This window comes from Cebus imitator, unplaced genomic scaffold (genome assembly GCF_001604975.1).
Source record: "Cebus imitator isolate Cc_AM_T3 unplaced genomic scaffold, Cebus_imitator-1.0 Scaffold115, whole genome shotgun sequence".
NCBI lineage: Eukaryota > Metazoa > Chordata > Mammalia > Primates > Cebidae > Cebus > Cebus imitator.
Window position 1 is genome coordinate 3621423 of NW_016107430.1, and position 17341 is coordinate 3638763.

At 39.6% G+C, this 17341-nt stretch overlaps 1 protein-coding gene across 1 annotated transcript in view; it reads left to right on the forward strand.

The window, feature by feature from the left end:
- ANKFN1 (ankyrin repeat and fibronectin type III domain containing 1) overlaps window positions 1-17341 on the forward strand; it is a 328620-nt gene that overhangs the window by 278723 nt on the left and 32556 nt on the right. The window contains exons 15-17 of the mRNA XM_037742122.1: window positions 9304-9470; window positions 12508-12658; window positions 14306-14474. Of these exons, the coding sequence (XP_037598050.1) occupies window positions 9304-9470; window positions 12508-12658; window positions 14306-14474 (487 nt within the window). The remainder of the gene's footprint in view (window positions 1-9303; window positions 9471-12507; window positions 12659-14305; window positions 14475-17341) is intronic.

Sequence of the window (17341 nt, forward strand, 5' to 3'; positions counted from 1 at the left end):
AAAATCATAATAAATTGAGCTTTTACAGGGTGACTAATACACTAATCCCCTATAGGGATAAACTAGGGTCTGGGCTACCTTTGCTCCTAGAAACACAGTACAGGCCTCAGCATGATATAATACCTGGTTTCTCCTAGACTTATTACATTAAAAATGTGTTACAGGTGCAGAAAAATTCCAATCTGGTGAAAGGTTGTTAGAGAAGGAAACCAAAAATAGAGGCAGGATCGGGTTTCCACACAGATCCAAGTGGAAAATTTACCCCCGCTGACTGGCACATTCCCACTTGATGTCATTCCCACCCACCCGCCCCCCCTCCCCCTCCCCCTACTTCTTCTCTCTCCCCTCCTTCCCATACAAGTCTTACACTAGAGGTAATAAGGAATAAAACTACCAGGGCTGGTATCCAGTCCCTCCTAGACTTAAGATTTAATTATGTCAGGAGTTGGCCCCACCAACTCAACATAAAGGGAGAGAGAGGTCTTGGTGGCACCCAAAGCAGGCTGGTAATTCCCACAAGAACAGGCCACAGACCACTCTCTTTTTTCAGGGGCAGTGGAATCATGACCACCGAGCCTTCTCATTGGAGGCCTGGGCTTCTTTTTGCGGCATCACATCCCATTCTGGGCACCACTTTGAAGTGAGGATGACTGGGTGTGAATCCCAGCTCCACCCTTTCTGGTTATATGTCCCGGACACGATTTAACTTTTTCATCCTTCATATTTCCTCCTCCGCAAAAATGAAGATAAGTGAGTTAGTATGTAAAGGATTAAAAGAGTAGCATAAAGTAGTGCTCAATAAATATTAGTGATTTTTATTATGTCTCAGAAAATTTCTTTTCACATTTTTAAATTTTAAGTTCCAGGGTACATGTGCAGGATGTGCAGGTTTGTTACATAGGTGTGCCATGGTGACCTGCTGTACCTATCAGCCCATCACCTAGATATTAAGCCCAGCATGTATTAGCTATTTTTCCTGATGTTCTTGTTCTCCCACCCCCTTAACCCTACCCATAGGCCCCAGTGTGTATTGTTCCTCTCCCTGTGTCCATGTGTTCTCATTTTTCAGCTCCCACTTATAAGTGAGAACATGTGGGGTTTTGTTTTCTGTTCCTGCATTAGTTTGCTGAGGATAATAGCTTCCAGCTCCATCCATATCCCTGCAAAGGACATGATCTCATTCCTTTTTATGGCTGCATAGTATTCCCTGGTATATATGTACCACATTTTCTTTATCCAGTCTATTATTGATGGGCATTTGGGTTGATTCCATGTCTTTTCTATGGTAAATAGTACTACAGTGAACATACATGTACATATATCTTTATAACAGAATGATTTATATTCTTCTGAGTATATACCCAGTAGTGGGATTGCTGGGTCAAATACTATTTCTGATTCTATGTCTTTGAGGAATGGCTACACTGTCTGCCACAATGGCTGAACTAATTATATTCCCACCAACAGTATAAAAGTGTTCCTATTTCTCCGCAGCCTTGCCAGCATCTGTTGTTTCTTGACTTTTTATTAATAATAATCACCATTCATGTCTCAGAAAATTTCAAGCAATGCTAGGCTGCCCTCAGGACACACTCAGTCCACGGAGACTCTGGTAATAGCCTATTCATCCCATGGGGCATTTCATCACAACGAAGGAAAAGCTGTTTAAAAGTTATGTTCCACAATGGGGTTTTCAAAACAGATAAGGGCTTTAACAAAATCTGGGCCCGTAGCTAATTTACTAATTTCTAGGGCCCCAGAGAAACTCGTATCTAACTCCCTCAAATTCCTGACCTTCTCAAATCCCAGGCCTTCAAAACAGGCCTCTCTCATTTATCTGTGAAGGAGAAAAAAATCCTCCTCACCCTTACCTGGGAAGGAAAAGAGAGTTATGGTGGACAAGAGTCCCAAGAGCAAACTAATTGGCAATGAGAGTATTTCCAACAGAGAGACCCCTCTCAGGTGCTGAGTTATTATGACCGTTCTCTTCAGGAGTCCCTTCAGTCCTGTGAAGCCTCACATCCAAGCTTTTTCCTGAAGCTTCACCTCTCCCATGTGTACCATATATTCAGCTCTCTAACACTTTGTCACATCTGTGATATCATTTGATCCTCATTGCAAACCCAATGAGGGTGAGTGAGTAATTTTGTGTCCTGTTTGCAGAAGAAGCCATGCATTTCAAGGAACTATGTTGTCAAGGTCATATCAACCAGAAGAGGGACCAAACCCACAACTTTTGGCTCCTAGGCTGATGGCCGTCCCATTCCACCATGCTGCAGTACACACCTTCCCCTCCTGTTCTCTGCATCCTTTGTGATCCTCGTGAAGCTGTGGTGAAGCGTGTCTTCTCCTCCTTCTCATCCCTGCTTTCCTGTTCTTCTCCTTAGGCATTCCTTGTCACCTCCAGTGTCTTCTTCTTACACTTTACATGCCCAGGGCCTCTTCTGCCTTTTTCTGCTTTTTTTCTGGCACATTCCTACTCTTTCTACCCCTAAGCAGCTTCAAACACAAGGATCAAAAACCACAGGAATCAGAAAGATTGATGGAAATGAGCCAATTGAGCGGGACTTAGGAAACAATTGGGTTCATGTAAAAACTTCAGTGTTCACAGAAGCATTATTCACAATAGCCAAACAGTAGAAGTAAACTAAATGCCAAACAACTGATGAATGAGTAAACAAACTGTGGTATATCCATATAATGGAATATTATTCAGCCATTAAAATGAATAACCTATGACCCATGCTGCAACATGGAAACCTTGAAAATATAATGCTGAGTGAAAGAAGCCAGACACAAAATGCTAAATGTTGTATGATTCCACTTATATGCTATGCCCAGAATAGGCAAATCCATACAGATAGAAAGCAGATTAGTGGTTCCAGGAGCAGGCGGGGGAGAGACTGGGGAATGACAGCTAATGAATGTATGGTTTCTTTCTAAAGTGATGAAAATGGTCTGGAATGACACTGGTGATAGTTGCACAACCCTGTAAATATGCTAAAACCACTGAATTGCACACTTGAACAGGGTGAATTTGATGGTATATGAGTTATATCTCAATTAAAATAGAAAGAAATAAGTGTAAGTAGAAGAGACTGTATTACTCTTGTCACCATTAAAGAGAGCAGCTCTGATTCAGCCTCAGCTAATTACAGTGGAAGAATGTGATCCCAGTCTCGAAATATTTTCACTGTTTTGAAGAGAAGTTGAAAATCAAAATTGTTGGTAAAGTCTTTTTATTTTTGTAATTTAGAAAATAATTCAGAAAATTAAATTATTTGCAGTCCATATAATCTTGGACTACAAAGACCACCAGCCACTATTTTGTCACCTCTACCATCATGGATGGTTGAGTTTTTATATCCCATCCAGCAAATTAAAAGCACTGTAGTTACTGAAAAAGCAACTACCTATTGTTCCTCTAACAAGTTCTCAGGATCTCTGATCAAGGAAGAGAAAATGGTATATACCCTTCCTAGTTACTGCACAAGCACAGCATATTTTCTCCCGAAAGACCAGCCCCAGGCTCCGCCTCCTCTGGTCTTTTCATTTGATATTTAATGATTATTTTTTTCAATGTCAACTAGGAGCCAGGCACTCTTATAGGTGCTATAGAAAAAAAAAACAAATGAATAAGTAAAGGTCCCTGCTCTCAAGGAGTTCAGTCAAAGGAAGACAGACAGACTTGTAAACAAATCAAGGTAATACAAGGCAGAATTAAACTAGAGCCTGATAGCCATGCAAACAGTGTACAATGGGGAACACAGACAAAGCAGCCATTAATTCTGCCTGAAAATATCAGGCAAGGCATTGAAGAAGATGGGGCATTTGGCTGAGCCATGAGGGTAGTTAAGGTCACCAGGTGGGAAAAAAAGAGAAAGAGAGAGAAAGAATGAAAGGAAGGAGATAAGAAGGAAGGAATTAAATAGATGGAATTAAATTAAATTGAGAACATGATAAAGAAATGAGGCAGAAACTGGAAGAGTGTATTTCACCCTTCCTTAGGTCCGCAATGGGCCTTACACAGTCTTCTTATGGCCTCTGTGATGCTGGGTGAGAAAAATTTGCCTACCTGATTTTCTCACACACTGAAATGTGAGTTCCATGAAGGGAAGGATCATGTTGTATTCATCTCGGTGTCATCAATACCCTACCACAATGACTGATACATATTAAGTGCTCAGTAAAAGTTGATAGAATGAATCAATTTGTGAAACAAACAATCAGAACAAAGAGATTAGGGCATGTATGGAGAAAGTAAAAACAATCCCTTTTGACCAGAGATAAGGAATGCAAAAGGACTATCATGGAAATGAAGATTAGAAAAGCAGATTAGAGGTCAAATCAGGTACTATGTAGAACCATGGGCATTCAGTTTGGTGTTAGAAGGCCTTTTTAGGCTGGGCATGGTGGTTCATCCGATTTTGGGATTGCATCCCCAAATCCTGTAATCCCAGCATTTTGGGAAGCTGAGGTGGGCAGATCACCTGAGGTCAGGAGTTCGAGACCAGCCTGGACAACATGGTAAAACCCCATCTCTACTAAAAATATCAAAATTAGCCAAGCAGGGTGGCACACACCTGTAATCCCAACTAGTTAGAAAGCTGAGGCAGGAGAATCGCTTGAACCTGGGAAGTGGAGGATTGAGCTACTGCACTCCAACCTGGGCAACAGAATGAGACTCCATCTCAAAACAACAACAAAAACAGAAGGCCTTTCTAGGGTGTCTTAGATTATGTGGATGAAACAGCTTCTTTACATTTCCATGCATTTCTCAGGCTCCAAAACATTTTAAAGAAGGAAAAATGACTACATAAAGGCAGGAAAACACAAGTAGATGCTCAATAATAGTCTTTTAAAAAATTGAATGAAAGAGTGAAATTATTCAATCCCAGACTGGTGTTGGTTTTTACATAACCACAGTGTACTCCTAACTCATATTCTGTTGTGGTCGGTTCTGACCCCCACGTGTTTTTCTCTGATCCTCTTACCTATCTTATATTTGTACTCTTGGGAGTAGGTCTTTACAAGCACATTTTCTTATTTTCAACCCTAATTAACATAGGCTTATTCTTCCAATGTATAGAGTCTTATTTTCAACCCTAATTATCATAGGCTTATTTTTCCAATGCATTAGAACTTCATTACTATTTTCCATAAAAGCAGAACCATACCAAATTTGGGACCCACAAATTTGATGCACACATTCTTGATTTCTTTGTCCAGAATGTCAATAAATAAGTTGAAAAAACTGGTCCTCAGGACCAATCCCTACTGGACCATCACACAATATGTCTGCTATTTATTCCCCATCTCCATTATCTACAAATCTCCCACCCAGATATTCAGCTTGTTAAAAGCAACATGGTCCAGATTCTCTTTTTTTTTTTTTCCAGGTTATCTAGTGAGCAGATTACACTGGAAACTTTTCCCTGTTCTTGGAATCCTGTTCTTTTGTTATAAGATTATCTGTACGATTTGCTCTTCACAGAACCTTGACATCTCTTAAGTGTCTCAAGATTTCCTGGATGACTGCAAATTAATTGTTTGATGGTTCTTTCTCATTTTTCCTAAAGATCAATAAGTTGGCAGTCTTTAATTACTAGGGTCATTCTATGTTTCTCCCTGTTTCCAAGACAGCTGTATTTGTCCTTTTCTGGTCTTTAGGGACTTCTCCAGTTCTCCATGACTTCTCAAAAATAATGACCTGTGAGTCTGTAGCCACATCTGCTTGTTTAGCAACTATCCCTAGGGTGCATATCATCAAATTCAGCGGATTTGAATACTTCCATTTTTCCTTCCCTCATTAACCATTTCTCTCCCGTTAATTAATGTTCATTTCTCAAATTTCACCTTGACTGAACTTATTCTAGTCAACTACTTACTTGTGATCTATGCTGAAGATACAGGATAGAAGACATTAAAAAGTTCAGCCTTATCCATCTCAATATTAATAAGAATCCCTTCTTTATCATGAAATCAAATTTTTTTCTAGTCTACTATTTTGGACCAAGTGATCTTTTGAAAAATTGTTTCACTTTAGCTTTTCTGTACACGCTCATTATATGTTTCTTCCAATTGTGACCATTCTTATTCTGTCCCTCTTCTACTATTCCCTTATGTCGTGTTTAAGGCATCTGGCCCAATTTTCCACATGTTGTGTGCCTATTTTATATAGAAAAGTACTGGGCACTAAGGACACAAAACAATAAAAAACATAAGCTTACCATTAATTTCACAGTCTAATTCAAGAAAAGATCAGGAAAGAAGAATGTTGTAGTTTTGACTGGGTGCGGTGGCTCATGCCTGTAATCCCAGCACTTTGGGAGGCCAAGGCGGGCAGATCACCTGAGATCAGGAGTTCAAGACCAGCCTGGCCAACATAGTGAAACCTGTTCTCTACCAAAAACACAAAAAAAAATTGCTGGGTGTGGTGGCGGGTGCCTGTAATCCCAGCTACTCAGGAGGCTGAGACAGGAGAATCGCTTGAACCTGGAAGGCAGAGTTTGCAGTGAGCCAGGATTGTGCCATTGCACTCCAGCCTAGGCAACAGAGCGAAACTCCATCTCAAATATGTAACAAACCTGCATGATCTGCACATGTGCCTCAGAACTTAAAGTATGATAAAAACAAAATAAAATAAATTTTAAAAATAACAATAATAATAAAGTCTGGTGTTGAGTCAAAAAAAAAAAAAGAAGAAGAAAAACATAAGTCCTCCTTCTTCTGTATTCCTACATTGCCTTTATTATAAAACTGATTTCAGTATATTGTGATCATCTGTTTACTTGTCCTTTTTGACCTCCTCAAAAGTAGGGATGACATCATACTCACCTGAAACCCCAATGTCTCACATGGTGCCTGACACATTACAGGGACTCAATATGTGTTTGATAAAGGATGAGACAGAGGAGGCGATATACAATAACATCTGTTAGATGTTGCAGGTGGTTAATTCTACCAAGGAAAGATCACTCCTTCAGAGTATGATGGTCAACAGAGGCCCTATATTTTTTCATTCCGTATAGCATTCTATAGACATTTAAACGTTTGTTTTCTTACCTTCCCTGCATTTAAAGGTAGAGTTGATTCCCTTTATCTTACCCTTAAAAATTTTTTTTTCATTATTCTTATTTTTCATTGACAAAGTATATTTGTATATATTTGTGGGGTGCAAAGTCATGTTTTGATATATGTATACAATGTAGAATGACTGTATCAAGCTAATTAACACATCTGTCACGTCACTTACTATCATTTTTGGTGGTAAGGCATTTGAACTTTACTCTCTTAGTTATTTAACCCTTGTTTTTTTGAAAACCAGAAAATGCTCTAACCTATGGGAAACTTTCTCTTACAATAAGTTTATTAGTCCATTTTCACACTGCTATAAAGAACTACCTGAGACTGGATAATTTATGAAGAGGTTTAATTGACTCACAGTTCTACAGGAAGCATGCCTGAAAGGCCTCAGGAAACTTACAGTCATGGCAGAAGGTGAAGGGGAAGCAAGCATGTCTCACCATGGCAGAGTAGGAGAAAGAGAGCAAGGCATGGAGTGCCACACACTTTTAAACCATCAGATCTTGTGAGAACCCACTATCATGAGAACAACAAGGGAAAATCCACTCCCATGATCCAATTACCTCCCACCTGACCCCTCTTCCAGTTCAACATGAGATTTGGGTGGAGACACAAATCCAAACCCTATTTATTAATAAGTTACCTGACTCATCACTTCTAACTTTGTGTCACAACCCCCACTGCCCATACTGACAGGGGCATGGTGTCTGTATTTTCTAATTATTCATTATCTGAGTGCCTGCAGTTGTATAGAGAATCAAAAGTCATGACCCAAATAGTTCACTGGAGAACTGACCACATAAAAAAACAAAATTCCATTCAAACATCCCTGTAACTTAACTTGGTTGACACTATTGAATCAACAACTTTGTTCAGTCTCTGCTGCTTTTGGAATATTATGATGTGACAATATAATGCAAATTCAATGAAAATCCATTACAGGGCAAAATTTTAAATCTTGTAAAAGATACAGAATTTAGTGAAACTGATGATGTAGAGACCTAATCAGATAGCATGCAAAGCCACTGACAAGTGAGAATCTAGAAGTGGTAGACCAGTTAAGTAGTGAAAAACATAACACGAACACGGATTTCATAAAAGTATGACTCGAATATCAACATTTTTAAAAATATGCCAGGAAAAAAATATGAAAACTTTAAATACTTTTATAAACATTATCTTCTTCATGATGACATTGCAAAAGTCAAATAGAAGTAGTATCATTTTAGCTATCATACAATTTAGCCTTAAAAATTAAGCCAAAAAAGAATCAACGCTTGATTCATTCTTTCTTCATTCTCCGAATTAGTGCATAATTATAGCTACAACTTAAATGTTAATATAAATTAAATAAACCTCTTGGCAGTACTTTCTAATTTTCAAGATAAGGAACCTACTTACTATAAAAATTTGGATTCTATTTTAAATAGTTTTACTTAAAAATAGACTTCTCCACTTTAACAATCCAGAAATTACAAAGCTTTCTTAACTGTTCTGTCAGCTTTTGCACTTGCCAATATCTGTTTTCTCCCAGCTAAATACTAAAATCTGTAAGGGCAGAAACTGTCGACTCAATTTTTCTTTATTAGCTGCCTCCACCACCACCTATTCCCAATCAACCCATACAGCTACACTGGCACAGAAATCTTAGGCAAATAAGCATATAGAATATATTAAAAACTGATTACCCAGCCAGGAGGAGAATTACCCTGAAGATAAGAGTAGCTGTACCACTATTTCCCCAGCATTCATGGTATACATGAGGTTTCTCACCGAATTATTTAGGGATAGCTCCTTTCATTCATGATAGGCCTGCCTTAGAAAGGAAAAGATTTTGAGATTGCCCTTCGAGATGTTTTCTTTCTTTTTTTTTTTAATTGTACTTTAAGTTCTGGGGTACATGTGCAGATCATGCAGGATTGTTGCATAGGTACGTACATGGCAAGGTGGTTTGCTGCTTTCATCCCCCCATCACCTATATCTGGTATTTCTCCCCTCATTATCCCTCCCTACCCTCCCTACCCACGCTGTCCCTCCTCTAGCGCCCCCTCTGCCGACCGCAGTGTGTGATGCTCCCCTCCCTGTGTCCACGTGTTCTAATTGTTCAACACCCACCTATGATTGATGACAGCCCATGTTTGGTTTTCTGTTCTTGTGTTAGTTTGCTGAGAATGATGGTTCTTGTTTTCTTCTTTTTTTTTTTTTTTCACCCTACAGGATATTCTCTCCTATCACAAAAGGAGTCATCAACGTCTCTCTCCTGGATTATATCTGGGTTACCTAAAGCTCTGTAGCTCTGTGGATCAAATCAAAGTTCTTGTTACCCAAAAGCTGCCCAACATTCTCTGCCACGTGAAGATCCGTGAAAACAATAACATTTCTAGGTAAGTGATCAGGAGTTAAGATTTTCCTTGTAATGAAACAGTGGCTCAAGTGACCAAGTTGATGTGCCAGAAGGAAACTGAGGTATTACTTCCCAGTGCAGTTTCTATGGTGAGGTGTCCTCAGGTGCCACACTGGAGCAGGGCAGAGCTTAGAGTTTTTGTTTGTTTGTTTTGGGTTTTGTTTTGTTTGAGATGGAGTTTCACTCTTGTTGCCCAGGCTCGAGTACGATGGCACAATCTCAGCTCACTGTAACCTCCACCTCCCAGATTCAAATGATTCTCCTGCCTCAGCCTCCCAAGTAGCTGGGATTATAAGCATACACTACCACGCCCGGCTAATTTCGTGTTTTTAGTAGAGACAGGGTTTCACCATGTTGGTCAGGCTGGTCTCGAACTCCTGGCCTCAGATGATCTACCCACCTTGGCCTCCCAAAGTGCTGGGATTACAGGCGTGAGCCACTGCGCCCGACCAGAGTTTAGTTTTAACACTAGAATAAGGAGGGCTTGCCTGACGGTTAATGGAAGGAGTGAACCCATTAAAGAGGACACTGTCCCTTCACGTTCCTCTCTGCATTACTTGTGGCACAACCACTGACGTTCAAGTGGTTAATGAACAGCTGACCTTTTCTTTCAACACTGCTATTTCTAATATATTTTCTTTATAATCTAAAACAGTCATGTTCTTTTTGTTTTCTGTTTATAAATATCGCCTATAGGAATGGGTTTCATAGAGCCAATGATTCCCCCGATCTTAAAAAAATCTCCTCACCCTCATTCTCCCTAACTCTGACCCACTGGCCTGAGGTCCTTGCATGTTTTCTACAACCCTTATAATTCTCTATGGAAGAAAAGAAGTAACAAGGCCCGAGCTTCTGGAAACTCACTCTACAGTTTGGCATTTGGTGAATTACCCTGTTAGCTTTGGGAAAGCTGCCCAATCTTGGTAATCTGGCTCAACTTTACAACTAGCCCTCAGAGCAGGCCTCTGAAAGTCTGCTAAAATGAATTGAATTGTGCTCAACATAGAAAAATAAAGAAAAGAAAAAGAGAAAAGAGAGGAATAGACAAGAAAAAAAAAGAAATTATCCAGAATTCTTCAGACTTCAAAGAGTATAAATGAGATACTCCCAAACAGTATAAACCAAATTCTAGTTACACTCATGGATTTGCTTAGCCAAAGGAGACTCTAATTTGGTCGTTTAAAATGTGATCCCTAAAGTGGCAAGACTTTATCAACTCTAGTGGCTCACGAGGTTTCTTAAGTATTGCTTGATGACAATGGAGGAAATGACGATGAGGAGGAGGAAGATGATAACGGTCCCTTTGAGGAACTCACTGACTACCATATTCTCTCACTTGTCAGCTACACGTGGATTTTAAGTCTGCCATCTGGTGGTCATTGCCACAATCAACATCAGTTATCGCCTCAGTCCTTCCCAAGGTTACATAGTTCATTTGTGGGTTTGACTTAGTGATGATTACATTTACCTATTTTCTAGATTTGTCTCTTGAACTCTGTCTCCTAGTGGTTATACCAACTAATTTTCCCTTGCCAAGGATGCAGTTTTCATTGTGTACAAAAGATTGCAGTAGCCTTTTCTCTGCCAGTTCCATCTCCATCCTTCTGGCCAAAACTGATTCGTGGTAGGTATTTCATGGTATTCCTAGTGGTAATTTATTTTCTAGCTTGATTACAAACCCTACTTTAGCCATGTTGTCCTTTAGGTTTTATGTGGGCATATGCTAGTCACAGACCTCTCATTTCCATATCAGTGATGGGAAAAAAGAAATAGTTCCCAAGCAGGTTCTTAAAGGTTTCAGTTATTTGTGAAGCCAACAGTATGCCCAGATTGAAGTCGGATTTAATTTTGAGCGTTTTTTTTTTTTCTTACCAGGACAAAGGGTAAATTTTCCCTAGTCTTGTACAGTGTGAGACTTGAATTGAAACAGATATCTTGAAAAGAGAAACATTTCTAAGACGTAATTTGTTAAAAGAAAGCAGTTTCTGATGAAAAGCTCATGCCACAATCAGTTTGGTTTTCCAACCCACAGATTGGAGCCCAGGCTGGTGGAGCCCTTTGGGAAAAGCCTCGGAGAGTTTTCACCAGGGTGGGAACATATGTCAGCACCTCCTCTCTTTCCATCCCCTGAGAGGAGGGCTTTCCTTTCCTCTCTAGCCTGCTCCTGAGAGCCTACTGCTGCTCCCTGCAGAGCTCCAAGGAGAAACTGGCCAACTGAATGTGTTTAGAGACTTGTGCTAAAATACCTGTGGAAACAATGTTACCTAAGAGGCATTTACCTTGATCTTTTCATGCACCTTTTGAAGAGCAGCCTTTGGGGACAAACCAGATGTCCTTTCTTCCCACCTCCATTCTTTTCCCTTCCCTTCTGTGTGACATTTGGAAAAGTTCATCAGGAAGGATTATAGAGCACGCAGAATAAAGACACAGATGACTGGTTTGTCAGGAGGATGGAAGTCGTGATATGTGTCCCCTGGTTCCTTTTATGGGAATTCTCTGGTGTTCCTGTTTGTGATTATCCTCAAGCTTTTGGAAGGGGAGAAAAACCAAAATAGTCCCCACGATTACAATAGGCCAGGGTTGAAATGTGCCAAGTGGTTTGTTGCCTGAGTTGGACCAGAGTCCTGTGGTTACTCAACTGCAGAATTAGCTAGCAGATGCCCCTGTGGTAAAATGTAGGATCTTAGAATTTACAGGGAATCTGCAGAGAAAGAAAAATGAGGACAGTCAGGAAAATATTACAAAATATTTGAGAACCCCAATCTCAAAAACCAATTCATACAAATTAGACCTGCTGTTCTGAGGTATATGTGGTTTGATAGGTGAACTAAGCTTAAATTAGAAAGAGACCATTTTAAGCTCCATTTGGGTGGCAAAAAGTTCAGATTTCGTGAATTACACTGAATTTTAACCACCAAGTATTGGTTATCCAGGTTCTGGACACTACACTAAGAAAGTTCTGAGCTGTGTTCTGAACTTTTGTTATATTTCTAATTTTAACTTGACTCAACATACAGAGAGGAATGGGAATGGATCCAAAAGCTTCCTGGCTCTGAATCTATGGAAAGTGTGGATCATACTTCTGACTGCCCCATGCAATTGTTCTTCTACGAGCTCCAGATGGCAGTGAAAGCTCTCCTTCAGCAGATCAATATACCTCTACACCAGGTACTAGACTTTACCATTTTTATCTTCTTTTTTATGGCTCCTGGAAACTGCATTGTAACATTAAACGTGGTGTATATGTGTTGTGTGTGTGTGTGTGTGTGTGTGTGTGTGAATTTTCCTTGACTTAAATACCACTTTGCATGTACATGCACATGTTGAATTTGATGCCCACAGGTAGACACAGGCTGCATTTCTCCAGCTGCACATTTTCTCCAGCTCCTCTGTATTGGACCTCTTTGAAGTTTTCTGGACCCCACTGTAGTACTATGGTCTGGTCAAGCAAAAAAAAAAAAAAAATCAATAGCTAGTCTACCTTGAAAGACACCAGTCTCAGCTTCAAGATAAAAAAAAAAAAAAAAAAAATCAATAGCTAGTCTACCTTGAAAGACACCAGTCTCAGCTTCAAGATAGCATAAAGTAAGGAGAATATATAAATAAATAAAGGTGTACTCAGCTGTACAAATGATTTCTCTAAGAATAGAAGGCTAACAGTAGTATAATCTATAGCAATGTCTCAAGGATATGCCATGCTACTTTTTCCCAGAGAACTTTCCGTCAAAATTATTGTCTTACGTAAACCAAAATGTGCAAATCTAACCTCTACTAATAAGCAACTTCAAGAAAAACTTTTGGCATAAAGGAGAATAATAAAAGTTTCTCAGGCTCTGCCCAATAGGTTAGCATTACTGAATTTCTGTGGGGGGGGGGCTATGTTCATCAGTCCTGCCCCCTCCCCAAAACACACACACACACACACACACACAATGAACCAAGTTTAGCCTGTAAACTGGGAGACCATTACAGGCGTGACTCGCTCTCTTTAAATACGAGAAAGAACCATGAATTGTCCTCTAACCCATGGAGGAATAAATTAGGGTTCTAAGAATGTCCTTCCCTTGGGGTGCTGTTTTAAGTTTAAAACAGCCAACACTATGGAATACTAAATTGTACAAGATGCCATAAAGACAGTAGGGAAGCAACTGAATTATTCTAAGGGTGGCCATGTGTTCACTAGGGAAAAAAAAATAAGAGCTCCACTTGTGACAGTCGATCCTATTAAAGAGTTTCTTGGACTTAGCAGGTTTGAAGCAGCTCATATTTCATTGGTGACTCTTGGGCTACATATACATGTTAGGAGAAGGCTGCCTAACTGCCTAACGGTGCATACGATTTTTTTTTTTTTTTTTTTTTTGCTCTTTTTTTTTTTTTTTTTTTTTTTTTTTTTTTTTTTTTTTTTTTTTTTTTTTTTTTTTGGATACTTGTAAAATTTTCTCAGCCCTTGGCCAGAAACTACGTTTTTCCCCCTTAACCAACTTAAATTGAAACTAGTGGATTTTTAATTCAATCCATTTTTGTTGCTTCATGTAATTATAGTCATCATTTTGAAAAGCCCACAGAATGCAATCATTTTCTGCTTTTATAAGAAGCATAAATGTTGTTTTCAGAGTTTATGTGGAACATTACTGCCTTAAATCTTGATTTTATATAGCATTATTAAATGGGCTGAACCCTAATATTTATGTTGTATAAAAATTCCAAGCTTGAAGTCGTGTAATTTTGTTAGATGTTTTATGCCAGTTTGGTGTTGTTTATGTAAGTGCCATGTTGTAACTCTCCTATTTTTCCTCCGCGCGTGTCCCTCTGCAGGCAAGGAACTTCCGCCTCTACACACAGGAGGTGTTGGAAATGGGTCACAATGTGTCCTTTCTTCTCCTGCTCCCTGCCTCAGACGACGTCTGTACAGCCCCAGGACAGAATAATCCTTACACCCCACACTCAGGGTTTCTTAACCTCCCTCTTCAGATGTTTGAACTTGGTATAGTAGCTTGTTTCACCTAGAAATATTAACCCAGCCTCCTTATAATAAAATCACAAAGTTATATCTGTTCCCCCTTGTCCCAGTGGAGGGTCAATAAATCACATGATGGCTTTGGCAACAACCCTTCCTAGAACTGTGTACAAGTCTGAGAAAAAGCAAAGCTCCAAGACTATGTGCCTGAGCAATAATTATTGAAACCTAGCAAAGGTCCAATGGAAAACAAGGAATTCTAAACAGAAAGTTCAGTTATCAGGCTGGACTTCTTGCCTCCCTTCTGCTTTCTTAAAACATAAATATAAAAACCGATGTTTTCATGAAAAGCACTGCCCCTTCTCTCTCTCTCTCTCTCTCTCTCTCTCTCTNCCCTCTCTCTCTCTCCCTCCTTCCCTCTCTCTCTCTCCCTCCTTCCCTCTCTCTCTCTCCCTCCTTCCCTCTCTCTCTCTCTCCCCTCCCCATATCTCCAACAGAGAAAAAAATAATAATGAAATTAAAATGTAGAATGCGTATCACTTTGGAGGGGAAAAAAAAAGCCTATAATTTTAAGTAGCACTGACTTATTAAATAGACTCTAAATTTCTGACAGACCATTTGAGAAATAGACAGGGTCTCCCAGGATGCAATATTGTGATTATAATGTGGGATTCTGAATGGTAGACGATCTTGTCCTGACTTTCAAAAATGAATAGCCTGGGCTCCAGTTTCTCTACTTTTGCAGAGACCCCCGCTGCCTACTGAGATTGTGAATAGGGAGGCTTTGTCCCCTTCCCATGCTTCATCTTGTAACAGGCCAGTAAGAGGCAATTAGCAAGAGTTCCGTTAGCTCAAATGAATTGTACAATTTGCAGGAGGGTGAGTGAGTGGGTGGGTGGAATGAAGGCAGACCCTCTTTGGATTGCTCCCCAGCCACCAGATTTAGAAGCAGACAAGGCTGCTGCCTGATGTCTCATTTGAGCCCTGGGCATCTGCATCTGAATTTATCCCTTAAGGATGATTTGCTTAAGCCTCTCAGTTTCCCTTGCTCCAAGCACTTCAGATGCCCAAAAGCTGATGAACAGCAATTGTTACTTTCTAGAGGAGGGAGTGTTCTTAGGAGAAGCTCAAATCAGACTTGTAGACTGGGCCGTGAGAGGCCTGGGTTTCCTATTGTGTGACATTGGCAATTGCTTAACCTTTCTACACCTTTTCTGTGTCACACAATTAATCACATTGGCCATACCACTCCCAAGAGGCCTGGATGTGAATGTGACCATTTAATGAGTTCCTCAGCCAAAAGGCATTATTAGTCTATAGTGTAACAACACTGCTTGGGGCAGGCTCTTTCCATTCAACTCAATAAGTGTCTATTGGGTGCCCACTTTGGAGATATAAAGATAAGACAAAGGTTCTGCCCTCAAGGAGCTTTCGGTATGGTGGCTGGAGTAAAATAAGAAGACAAATTCTTATAAAACAAGGTAGACTGTGCCAGAAATTGGAACTGTTGATATTGAAAAAAATAAAAGAAAGCATATTTTCTCAAAGAAGATATGAGAAAGCCTTCATGGAGGAGAGGATATCTGATACGGGTGTTGAAGAATAAATAGGATGTTAATAAACATAAACAAAAAGAAAAGCTTTCTTGTTGAGGGATTAGAATGAGCAAAAACATGAAGACAGAAGGATTCAGAAAGAATCAGGAAGAGAACAAGTGGTCCAGTTTGGCTAGGTCAGAGAAATGAGGAAAAGGTGGCATGGAAATCTGTACAGATAAGGTGAGCCATATTGGGCAGTATCTCCAGCATCAGGCTGAGGAATCTGTCTATGATAGATGGGAAACAGAGGACAAAAACTTCAAAGATTATTTTATTCATCCAGTGTTAGGGTAGGAACCAGAAAAAGAAAAAAACAAAGACAGACAAATTTTTAAAAAAAAAAAAAAAAAAAAGCAGTTGCCCAAAAGTAGGTAACAATTTAAATGAGAAGTCTAGAGAATATTCTCATTGTTTTCAGCTTCAATGACTATGTGGCTATTGCTGCCTTTATCAGAAGTAAGGAAATCAGAAGAGGAAATGGTTTGCTGAAGGAAGTGATGTGTTTAGCTTTGAATATGTTGAGACTGAAGGTGCTAAGTCAATATCTAAGTGGACATGTTTCACTGGCAGTAGAAATGCAGAAGAGAAATTGGATACTAAACACAGAAATCTGTCCAGTGTCTATTAATAGCAGCTGAAGCCATGAAAATGAATGATTTCTCAGGGATATATAATTGACAGAGACAATAATTAAGGAAAACACTTCATTAGAGAGCTAACCAGGATTCCATTCTGTGTTCAACAGTCATTGTTATTCCATGATTATAGACACAAATACATGAAATTTATTTCCCCATGCCTCATTGGCTTTGGTGGGAACAATCTACAACTTGATATCAATCGTTACAGTATCTGTGACTCCCAAGGCCCTGGAGGTCCAAGCCCTGCAAATATCCCCTCTAGCCTGTTTCTGGGAGGCTCACACACTCTTCTTGAGCAGATACCCTTTGTCCCACTGTTATTACTCTCCATTCTACAATTTGGTGAAGTCTGTTAGCATTTCTTTTCTTCATTCAACTTTTCATTCATTCATCAATAAATATTCATTGAGTAACCTACTATGTGCCAGGCACTGAAGAATCAACAACGAACAAACTTTAAATGGAGCTTACCATTCTAGTGGAAGAGACAAATAACAAACCAATCAGTAAACCATAATATTGTAAATATCAGTGAAGTGAAGGTCATGAAGAAAAATTAATCTGGGTTAGGGACTCTAGTGAAGTAAGCTGCACTTTGTATAGCTGGGTGATCTGGAAAGGCCTCTCTGAAGAAGATACATTTGAGCAGGGACCT